At 35.5% G+C, this 12,299-nt stretch overlaps 1 protein-coding gene across 4 annotated transcripts in view; it reads right to left on the reverse strand.

Annotated features, from left to right (window-relative positions):
• Nucleotides 1–12,299, reverse strand: part of RDX (radixin) — a 114,396-nt gene that overhangs the window by 66,096 nt on the left and 36,001 nt on the right. For 3 of the 4 annotated variants that reach the window (XM_063784493.1, XM_003952017.5, XM_063784494.1), the window contains exons 6-9: nucleotides 10,035–10,118; nucleotides 9,696–9,842; nucleotides 7,221–7,317; nucleotides 5,874–6,037 (exon numbers count right to left, since the gene is read on the reverse strand). In XM_063784493.1, the coding sequence (XP_063640563.1) occupies nucleotides 5,874–6,037; nucleotides 7,221–7,317; nucleotides 9,696–9,842; nucleotides 10,035–10,118 (492 nt within the window). Of the gene's footprint in view, nucleotides 1–533; nucleotides 2,943–5,873; nucleotides 6,038–7,220; nucleotides 7,318–9,695; nucleotides 9,843–10,034; nucleotides 10,119–12,299 lie in introns of those variants that run through there. The other variant, XM_054662685.2, reaches the window with a different exon arrangement.

Below are 12,299 nucleotides of genomic sequence, written 5' to 3' on the forward strand. Positions count from 1 at the left end.
GGGAATGGGGTGAGGGACAAAAGACCACATATTGGGTATAGTGTACATTGCTGGAGTGACAGGTGCACTAAAATCTCAGAATTCACAATGATAGAACCCATTCATGTAAACAAAAACCACCTATATTCCAAAAACTACTGAAATAAAATAATAATAATTGGAAATAGTATTCATGTGAAACCTAAGAACTGAATCAACTAAGAAGAAATGACAACATAAATATTTTAACAGGGTTTTCATTGTATTACACTTGTGTTCAAAATAGCATATGTAGTTAAAAAGTACAGGACTATGACATACATACACTCATGTACGTACATACATGTGCTGGGTTCCAATGTATTACTTATTGTGGGTTCACAATAAAGACCACTGAGACTATTTTTAAAAAATATTAAAAACTTAGACATTTAGGAACATCCTCAAAGGATGAGTTTACAAAACTGCTAGTAAAGTATAACTGTCAAATATATATTCCTGCATATAGAACATGCTTATAAGGCACACTTTAATGGGGGAAAAATCAGATTTACCATTTGCATACGGGATGAACTCTGGCAACAAATTAAATGTCAGCACCAAAAGAGTTAACCACACAGTTGCCATGCCCCAAGAAAATATCTTCTTTAGATTAACCGGAGACCTCCACTGGGGAAATAATAAAGGACTGAAGGGAGCAAACAAAGGCATGTATCTTCAATAAAAGGGAGGGCAACAATTTTCAATCATTAAAAATGAATTAATCCAAGTTTAATTTCTTGGGTAGTACCCATTTATGCCTAGATACAAGACGACAAATCAATTTCACCTCCATTCACAATTCCATTAGAATGACAGTAGGTGGCTAATGATCTTAAAAAATATTATCAGAGCTCAGTGGGAAAAAATGCCTTGATCATTTAGCTGCACCTGCCATGGGCCTGATGAGAGTGTTTCTTTTAAATACTGCCAAATTCATTCACCAAACATCTACCAAGAGCCTACCATGGGTCAGAATCTATGTTAGGGGCAAAAATATAAAGAGGAATAAAAGTCACATGGGGAAACTCTTATTATCAGACAATATTGTTTACTTAAGTTGAATCAATATTCAAATCACTACTTTAATAACTTAAAAATCAGTTATGATTTCATCTCTGAAATTTATCTGAGTATGCTTTAATGTTCCACAAAAAGAGCACTGCCACCTGCTGTCAATTCTGAATTTCAAGCACAAAACCCTGTAGTTTCTCAACTTGCAGTCTCTGATAAACTTATCAGAAAAGTTTTGCTATCAAAGATTTCGCCCTTATTTATAAACCTACATTTTAAAATTCCCGCACCTCCTAGATACCCATTTGCCCCTAAAACAGAAAGAGAGCTTACCTTTGGGGCAAACAGGTAGAGGTGTCACAAGTCAGCAAGAGGTCAAACACTGATGGTGACCTCCTAGTACATGCACCAAGCTAAAACATAAAGGGTCACCACACCTCGCTGCTGGTTTAATGAATCCTTCCACCATTTAATAATCTAGAGAGGCTGGGCATGGTGGCTCATGCCTGAGATCCCACCACATTGTGAGGCAAAGGCGGGAAGACTACCTGAGGTTAGGAGTCCAAGACCAGGGCAACATAGCGAGACCTCATCTCTTCTAAAAATAAGAATAAAAAATTAGCCGGGCATGGTGTGTGTACCCATAGTCCTGGTTACTCAGGAGGCTAAGGTGCGAGGATCACTTGTGTCCAGGAGGTCAATGTTGCAGTGAGCTATGATTGTGCCACTGTGCCCCAGCTTGGCAGGCAACTGAGCAAGACCCTGTCAAATAGAAAACAAAAAAACTAGGGCCTGGTGGTCATTCATGTAAGGGAAGCTCCATCTCTGTTCTGGAGTTTCCTATGCCTACGAGGTACTTTCGCAACAGCAAGGAGGAAGAGCCAGTAACTATTCCTAACCCCAGTATTTGGGCTCACTCTGCAGGACATTCACCTCTTTCTCTTTATCCTATTTCAATTTATAAAGCATATACAGGCAGAGAGATTTAAGGAGATACAAGCTTCCACACTTCTAGAAGACGTGAGTTTAAGGGAAAGTTTGAGTTTCCCAATCTCTCCGGGCAAAAGAAAGGCCTGGTGGCCCCCACAGTGGCTGCTGACCTTTCTGTGTTCTTTAGATAGCTGAAACATCACGCTTTGTGTGAAAGAAAAAGAAGCAAAAGCACAGTACTTTTCAACTAATTGCTAGTAAGGCCAAAAGCTATTCTTTTCCATGCCAGGTTGTCTGCCACCCTAGGATGTTGATTAGACTACCCAATCACTCCCCAGCCTCTATGCAATCACATCCAGTTCTGCCACAGTTCCCAAGCCAACTACCTCCCTCCCTCCTTTCCCAAGGTCCCAAGACAATTCTCGAGGACTTACACTGCAAACCAGATCTCAACCAGAAGTCTACTATCATATTCCACCAACTAAGAGCCTTTCAGACCCAGCTCTGGCATATATGGCCCTTTCTGCAGATGGATGTGCTGGTTTTATTTAGCTTTTCCCTATTGATGTTTCATTTGTTCTTCAGGGATGGAAGTGAAGGAGATAGGGAAGCAGAAAAAAAGAATCAAGATAATCTGGCCATATGCAAGTTGGGAGTGGGTGGGGAATGGTCTTCCTACTGAAAAATGGAATAAGTATACAGCAGATATTTAACCTGATTATAATATTTAAAACATGTTGTAGTTTACTGTATTCTGTGAGGCTCGTATCTCACATTTTATAAGAATCCTACCCTGACAATAGCCATCTCCAGCCAACACTTCATTCAAATAATACAAATGCCTTCAGCCCTTTACATTACTCAGTGATATCTAGTTTTTGTAGGCCTGTCTTGTCTCCTTTATGAAACCAGATCTTGCTGCTCCCCTAAATGCTGTTCATTTTAGAGGACCTCACTGGCCCATAGGCACACCACACATATTTTTATCTCTACATATTCATCTATGTTGGCTTCTTCTTCTGAACGTATCTCTTGCTCTCTCTAACCTTCAAGCTTCAGTCCCACTTTCCTCATGAAGTCTTTTGTGATTGCTGTAACAATAGATGCAGATATTTTTATTTGGAGTTTGGGTTTGAAAACACTCATTTCAATGCAGTTGTTCTATTTCAAGGACATAAATCACATTAATAAACTATTATTCCTTGTATTAATATGCAAAAAATTACTTTAGAATATCTTACTTTTTAAAGATCAAATGGGTCTAATTACACTTTTCTTCCATGAATATTAAAAACATATCCAACTTAGTTTATAATAATATTAGGAATTATTATAATGGCTATTTTTTATTAAGTACCGGGTACTTTGCTAAATGCCTGTATACCACTGTCATGATTTCTTACAAAAACGCTTGAAGGTAAGAATATTATTTTCATAGTAAGATCAAGGAAACACAGGCTCAAAATTATCTGTTCGATTGAGTGTTAGAAGAGGAGTCAAGCCCAGATTTATCTAGTTCCAAAGCCTGTGTTCTTTGTATGACACTAGCCAGCCTTGGTGCAGAATCTCCCACAGCTAACCTACAATTGGTACACAGGTATGTAACTCTAAACTGTAAACTTGGGGCTTTCAGTTTTCACATGTGGAAACAATTTTAGCCATACAAAAACGTGCAAAAATTATCAGTCATAATTCAATTTGGATGCCAATAATTTAAGAGCTTCAAAAACTACATGGAATAACCACTCATAGTGTATAAGGTCATTTTCATTGCCAAAAAACCCCAAGGTTATAAAAATTATAGGGAGTAAATATAGCCAAATATACCAAAGTATTGTAGGGAAAGAGGTCTCTTTGCTACTCTTTCCCAACTACTGTTCTTGCCCAAGAGAGTCTAGCAGCACAGGCAGCATACCTCTGGGCATTCTCCCAGGTATATCTGCTGGCTACTTTGCCAATGGGCTTAATCAAAATTGTTTCCACACATACAGCAGCCATTTCTCTCTCTCTGACCTGTAAAGCAGGGAATAAATGACTCAGCATGCCATTTCTGAAAGACTGCCAATTCCTAGGTGACTAGAATAATATATCTCCTAGGCATTCAAACTGAATAAAAGTTACTGAATTCCAACTAAGTATAAAGCAGTCAATAAATGCTTACTAATGAAGAGCTCTAACATTTATCCAGGAGAACTACGGATTATTGTGCCAAAAAAGAAACTTAAGTCTTCCACTTCCATCTAAGCCTTAGAGTAACTAAAATATAGCACCATTACCAAATGATACTAAGTAAACATACTACCTGTACTAGAAGCAATACAGTATTTCTCTATAAGCCATGAAATAAAGGATATATAGATAAATATAGTAAGTTGAGAATGTAAATAATATATCAACATTATGAATGAGCAGAACAGTTAGGCATACTATAGAGTGATGAGTATGAGATACAGGAACTGTATATAAAATAATTCCTCATTTATCTCATGCTAGAAGACCTTTAAGAGACAGTGAAATCTTTAAGACGATTTAAAAAAATTAAGTGGAAACTAAAAGAAGTCTTCCCTTTGACAGAGGGAAATGCAAGGCTATGTGGATAAGAATGTACTGTATAGAAAGTAAAGCCCAATAAAGAGTATTTTTAAAAAGCATTTAAGATTAGAACCACAATGTAATGCTACAGCACATGAGCACAATAAAAAAGGACAGAGCCCATCAAAGTAACAATCCAACTCATTACTCTTTTTTTATTTTTATTTTTAAGAGAAAGGGTTTTACTACACTGCATGTTGCCTGTTGCCCCGATTGTCTTCAAACTCCTGTACTCAAGTAATCCTCCTGCCTCAGCCTCCCAAGTAGCTGAGACTATAGGCACATGCCACCATCCTCACTCAGCTCACCAACTCAGTATCTTTAATGATGGGATTAGTAATTACTGACAAGCTTCAAACCCATATAAAAAATGTTTTGTTATGTGGTTAACTTCTCTAAGGAAGATAATTTGAGTTAATATGACAAAATAGGTAAAAATCAATAAAATCTCTTACACAGAACAGTTGTTGAATAAGAAAAAAAATCATTCAATATAAAACCTAAAACTATAGTAGCAAAATGGTATCTAGCAGATGGCTTCCTTCTAGATACAAAGTACCTTATATCCAATATTTAAAATACATATGTTTAGGGCTCTTCAAATTTTTTTTAAGGACTTACTCTATTTCTTAGACTATCACGTTGTTCCATAAAGATTTATTCAATAAAGGTTAACTTTAGTTTGGTCTCTAAATTTTTTCAAGTAAAGCACAAAGTTGAAATTAATCTAAAACCAGATTTGGGAATTAATGTCACTGGACCCAGTAATCTGATTCCAGGGTTGATATAAATTTTATTCACTACCATTCAATTTTAAAAATTATCAATTTAATATATTTAACAGTTTCTTTTTTAAGTCTAAGAGAAACAGAGTTAAAAAGATTAGGGTCTTCGGCAGGGAGTACTGATGTTACCCTACTTGGCACAGTGACGTTTCAGTTGTGTTCTACAATGTCACTGACATTGTTTCAAAGTTAAATATTCAGCACATTCTTACCCTGAAAAAATTAAGAAATATAAGTCACAAGCAAAACAATTTTGAAAGTTTCAAACTACTATATCTAAAACAATGTCTATCAGTGAAAAGCAAGAAATGAGTCACAAAAAGCTATTTTCTTCGAGATATGTGTCAAAGATTTCTAACTTGAAAATTATACATACTCGTTTTAAAGGATAGAGTGATAATACTGTCTTTGAATTTTAATATAATGAAAATATTAATAAATACAAATTTAAGGTACATTTAAAAAACTGAGCAGTCTTAAATTTTAGATAGCCTACTCCTATCAATTAAAAGTGAAAGGTCATAAACCCCATACCTTTCCAACTGCTTCTGATGTTTCTCCTCCCTAGCCTGAGCCTTCATCTGTTGTACTTCAATAGTATCAGGCTTCCTTCTTCGCATGTATAGTTCATGGTTTCCCATACATAAGGCCAAAATCCGCTTATTGATTCTCAGACGAGGTGCATAAAAAACAAAATCCTAAACATAAAGTATTCTGAATTTAAAATCTTCCTCAAGGATACTGTCTCTCATAACAATCTGTACTAAATTTTAACATGAGGTATGAATTTTAATGTCATATTACATATAGTTTAGAAATAAGAAATCATACAATTTCATAACTCCCAGTGAGCATGACATACTTTCACATAACTGGTTCCTCACCTTTTCATATCCTACCAGTTTTCTAAAGAGGCTAATATTCTTATCCTTGCAATACATTAAATGTCATTTATTCCTTTTTGTTCTCGAAAGTAACTATGAGCACCTGTTCCTTATACACCATTTGCCATTAATGTCAAAATTGGTTCTTCGTTCATGGCTGTAGAGTTTTTTTTAACCTAGAATTGTTCTTTTTTTTTTTTGAGACGGAGTCTTGCTGTCATCCAGGCTGGAGTGCAGTGGTGCCATCTCAGTGCACTCCAACCTCTGCCTCCCGGGTTCAAGAAATTCTCATGTCTCAGCCTCCCTAGTAGCTGGGATTACAGGCATGCACCACCACATCTGACTAATATTTGTATTTTCAGTAGAGATGAAGTTTCACCACATTGGCCAGGCTGGTCTTGAACTCCTCATCTCAGGTGATCTGCTCCTCTCGAGCCTCCCAAAGTGCTGGGATTATGGTCCTGAACCATTGCACCCAGCCTGTTCTTCTTACTTTTACCTTTTCAGTAACTAACAGGGTTAGGATACTAGAGTATACTTGACATTAGAGGAACTTTAAAAATCTATTTAAATAAAAAGATTTCTTAAGTTCAAGGCTTCAAGTTACAAAAATACAAAGTTCATAAAGCAAAACTGTATAAACGAAGTTAATTTAGAATAGGGCTACCTCTACTACATCATAGCCACCAATGAAGAAACACTTTAAAATTGCTTCTTAGGAATGGTGATTGTTTTCATTAGCCTCCTAATAAATATTATCTATTTATAACTGAATCTCAAATAAAATAAAATTCTAATATTTACGTCTTACTTTAAAAAATTAAATCTTTGGATTTTTATTAACATATTATTTCATCACTGGGAAAGCTGACCTATGGAAAGAGAATGGTCCTCAGAAGCAATTTAATAAATGAACACTGTTATTCTTCAAGTGATATCATGGGAAACTAGCAGATATTAAACAGTTAATACACAAAATATTAAAGAAATTACTTACAGGTGCCTTTTTGTCGATTGGCTTTATAACAAATTTTTTGTCATTAAATGAAATATTTCTGATTTCACTCCAGGGAAAACCAATTTTAGGTGTTAACCTTAAAAAATGAAAGCATCTCCTTAATTAAAGGCAGGAAACAATGAATAAAATTCCTGTTTAGGACCTAAACTGACTGAATGACCAATCTTAAGAGTTCCAGATTTTCAAAATGTATTAACTTATTCATAACTACAGTTGACCTTATCTTTTAAGGGGAAAACTGATAAATCATATAAAACAAACAACTGTCCAAAGATTTCATAAATGTGTCATGAACCTTAAAAGCAGTGTATTTTCCTAAAATTATCTTAAAAAACTACCTGGTGACCCAAGTGTAGAACTGAGCCTCCTGGGGTTTGAACTAGCTGTTCAGTTTTTATTGTTTGGATTCAAGCTACCACTACAGTTTAAATATGTGTAAGAGGTGGGAAGAAAAAAAAAGGCCTTTATAACTTCTCATGTGAATTACGGGCAAGTTACTGCAAATAAAAAAACAGTACTTCCTTCCTGTGTTTAATTTGAAAATGTCTGGATATTCATGAATATACTAAAAATACTTAATTTTCAGTATATTTTGAAAGAATCTTATGGTATATGAATTATATCTCAACTTAAAAATTTTAAACACTCACATACATAAATATTTGGATAAATGATAGAGATGGAATTCAGACTCTTGAGACTATACACAGCAGTTGCCTCCGTTTTACCACCCTACACACAAAGATATAGGGAATCATATTGGAATAAGTGATTTTGTTTCTGCCTTTTCATGTATTTTACTGTTTCAGGCTACCTATCAAATGCATCACTATTGTCCTATTGTCCTAATAACTAAGACTGAGAAATGATTTTGACACCTATACTGGCCAGAAGACATCTTTTAGCCAGGCTTCTGACAACACAGCATGAATTTTTACCTATTTATATTCCTTTTAGTTCTCAAGCAGAGTAGGTACTGCAGCACAGCAGAGTCTTTTCTACATAAAACATTCTTTACTCAATAAGCATATTAGAGGACCCTCTAATGGCCCCGATATAAGTCAAAGTAACATGCTTAAAACGGAGACTGCAGGAATGCAACATAGTATTTTAGAGAACACTATGCTACGTTTATATGCTACTTTGAAAAATTCTAAAGCAATTGCCTCATATAATTCTCATAACACTCTTCTGAGGTAAGCCTGGAAGCTAATACAATAACTTTTTTAACATTTAAAAAAATTGCTCCAATATGTGCCAGAACCACCACCACCAAAAAAATTAAGAAGCCAGGCACAGTGGCTCACGCCTGTAATCTCAGCACTGGAGAAAGCAGAGGCGCGAGAAGTGCTAGAGGCCAGGAGTTCAAGACCAGCCTGGGCAACATAGCAAGATCCCATTCTCTAAAACAAAAGAAAAAGATTCAGTTTACAAAAATTAGTCTTGAAGTCATTTTTGCTTTTCAAAAATTTCTCTTCTGAATGATATAACCTTCTAACTTGCTTTGTAATAAAAACATGAGAAGATATTAGGGTAAAAATAGTAAAATGCTCTTGTTTGGAATCACATATGCTTTGAAATTAGTATTTTATTAGATATCTGTAGTAATAAAAATTAAAATTCTGGAGCCAACCTAGAATAAAGAATAATGCCTTAGGAAAAGGCATTAATTACTGGCAAAGACTTGCATGCTTATGTGGTATGGTAAATAAATTAAAGTCTAAGACAACTGTAGTTATTAATCCTGAAAAGTAAGAGTCTGATGTATTTTATATTGCATGTGTATGTGTATAATATACCGTCTCTATATAGTATTTACCCATGTATTTGTATAGTACATATACATGTATATGTAAATATACATATATTATACATATAATAAAATATTGATGAATTATATATAATAAAAAACTATTTGGTCAATTTCAAGATATAATTATAGTGTTCAATATGTGTAATACAGGGATATTCTATTGTATTAATGTCCAAACATATTTAAAACAATTCCTATATATAAATGTTCAAAAAAATCCTCTAAGATATGATAGACATATTTATTAAATCCATTCTCTCATTGCTCCTGATTTCTTATGTTCAATTTCAATCTATTTGTCAAGCATAATAGCATTTTAAAGAATTATTTCTCACCTATCGAGGGAGCAAATTTTAATTAAGTTACTAGACATAACTCACAAGAGCCAAAAGCAGCACAATTCAAATAAAAGTCAATCATCTCATTTGATAAATACACTGAAAAGTAGAACTCTGAAACTGGAAGGTGATAAGAAAATGGAGGTAAAATATCTACAAGTCTATGTGTCATTAATTCATCTTTTAGTTTGAAAATAGTAAGGGTAATCAAGACAAGAAACTACTTTGAAAAACAGGACATAAGATTAACGTCATTTAGACCACTGAACAATGACTAGTTCACTATGCAACTAATTTACTTACTTGTCGTCATGCTCATAAATATTCAGACCCAAAGCATCAACACCTAGCCACAATTCAGTTCCTTTTTTATTTTTTATTTCAAAATAGTTGACTCCATACATTTCTAGATCTTGTGCAATCTTCAGGTATTCCATCATAGAATCCTCCCTGTTGAAATAAAACTAAATGTAATATATTTAAGTAGGAGCATATCAAACTAAAGTTGCAAAATACCTGGAATTAAAAATTAGTACTTTACATAAGTCAAACAATCTTTTGGAAATAATGTAATAATAAATGTTACGACATGAAAATACTTTGAAGGAAAAAAGAAAACATTGAAAATAGCTACCCAAATACCTTAACATTCCTCTATGTTCTTCATGCCAGTTCTGTATTCTTTCTTCCCACTGTTCTTTTGTTAGTTTGTGTTGTTCCAATACACTAAGAGGACCAAAAAAAAAAAAAAAAAATTATAATGACTTTAAGATTCAAAAGCATACACTTTAAAAGTAGAGAATCCTTTCAGTAACTTGACTGTGGTAGTTGTCAGACAATTAATACACATGATGAAATTGCATAGAACTAAATTACATACACAAAGAAATGAGTGCAGGTAAAACTGATGTAATCTGAATAAGGTGGCTAGATTGTACCAATGTCAATATCTTGTTTGTAATATTGCACTGTAGTTACACAAGATGTTACCTTCAGGGAATGCTGGGAGAAGGATACCAGGGATCTCTCTTATTTTTTACAACTGCATAATAATCAGTAATTATCTCAAAGTTAAGTGTCTAGGATCCTTAAATTCCTTGAAATAATACTTGCTCCATAAAGTGATTACAAAGATAGCTTATAGGAACCCAAACAGTTCAAAGGAATAAAACATTAGATAAAAAAATGGCTCATTGTTAATAGATAAAGACCAGACTGAAAACCAGAATTCTTGGGCCCTAATTCTTCCTTTATGTATTTACTTTTTTGCTACTAATTTTGTTGTTTTATGTAGGTAATACTTTCAATTAAAAAGTAGAGTGAAAAGTCATACTCCAGTCCAATATCCCCCAAATAACTTGTTTTTGTATCCTTCCAGTGTTCTTAATTCAAATGTGAGCAAATACATTCTTTTTTTTTTTTTTTTTGAGATGGAGTCTCGCTCTGTTGCCCAGGCTGGAGTGCAGTGGCACAATCTCGGTTCACTGCAACCTCTGCTTCCTGGGTTCAAGTGATTCTCCTGTCTCAACCTCCCAAGTAGCTGGGATTATAGGTGTGTGCCACGATGCTCTCGGCCTCCCGCGTAGCTGGGATTACAGGCGTGCGCCATAATGCCTGGCTAATTTTTCTTTTTTGTGTGTTTTTTTGGTATTTTTAGTAGAGACGGGGTTTCACCATGTTGGCCAGGTTGGTCTTGAACTCCTGACCTCAAGTGATCCACCTGCCTCGACCTCCCAAAGTGCTGGGATTACAGGCGTGAGCTACCACGCCCAGCCAAATACAAACATTATATTCTACTACTACTATTTTAACACCAAATCAGCAAAGTCAACATGATTATAAGTTACCTACTATGCACACTACAGTTTGTGACTTCTATTCTCTTTGGCTCATATGATAATTATTCACCTTTATTTACCAGATCCTACTTTACTGACAGCAGAAGCTGTGGTGTTAAAATATTACTGTTTTACTATATAAAAAATCTTGCATGAAACCCAAGGATTTCTTGGCAGCATAAAGGAATGATAAAATCTCCCCCTGGATTAAGTTACCTACTACTTAGAGTAAATTCCTTAAAGGGGTCTCAGACATACTGTTATGTTCTTATTATACTCTGCTCCTTTCTCTAGGCATCTTTTCCAAGCTCTTGCTTTTGGAGAGAAGAGTTTTATCTTCCTTCTGAGAGAGCTTAGGTTTCCACAGTTTCTTGTCTTTCTTGCTGTCTGGCCTCTGGGCTCACAGAGAGGCATGCAATCAGCCTTGGAGACATAACCCAGTGCAGTCGATTGCTTACCATAATTATATGCCCAATACCAGTACTAAAGAGGGCCTCAAAAATTTGTAGAGTGAATAAATGAATTAATCAATTTTTCCCAACCCCTATTTTTTTTTCTTTTTCAGAGACAACTTTCTTTTATGGACTGTCCATTATACACTAACCTCAATTTCCATACCTGACATCCACTGCCCCCAGTCTACCATAATCTGGCTCAAACACCCAATACTCTATGGTAACTGTTCTTTTTTTTTTTTTCTTTAGACAGAGTTTCGCTCTTGTTGCCTAGGCTGGAGTGCAATGGCATGATCTCGGCTCACTGCAAACTCCACCTCCCGGGTTCAAGCGATTCTCCTGCTCAGGCAGGAGAGCCTCTCGAGTAGCTAGGATTACAGGCATGCACCACCACGCCCGGCTAATTTTGTATTTTTAGTAGAGACGGGGTTTCTCCATGTTGGTCAGCCTGGTCTCGAACTCTCAGCCTCAGGTGATCCGCCCACCTCGGCCTCCCAAAGTGCTGGGATTACAGGTGTGAGCCACCACGCCCGGCTGGAAACTGCTCTTCTAAGGTCACTACCAAGCTCCTTATTCCAACAGATACTTTAGTTCTCCTCATATTTGACCTCTTG

Source organism: Pan troglodytes, chromosome 9, assembly GCF_028858775.2.
Source record: "Pan troglodytes isolate AG18354 chromosome 9, NHGRI_mPanTro3-v2.0_pri, whole genome shotgun sequence".
Lineage (NCBI taxonomy): Eukaryota > Metazoa > Chordata > Mammalia > Primates > Hominidae > Pan > Pan troglodytes.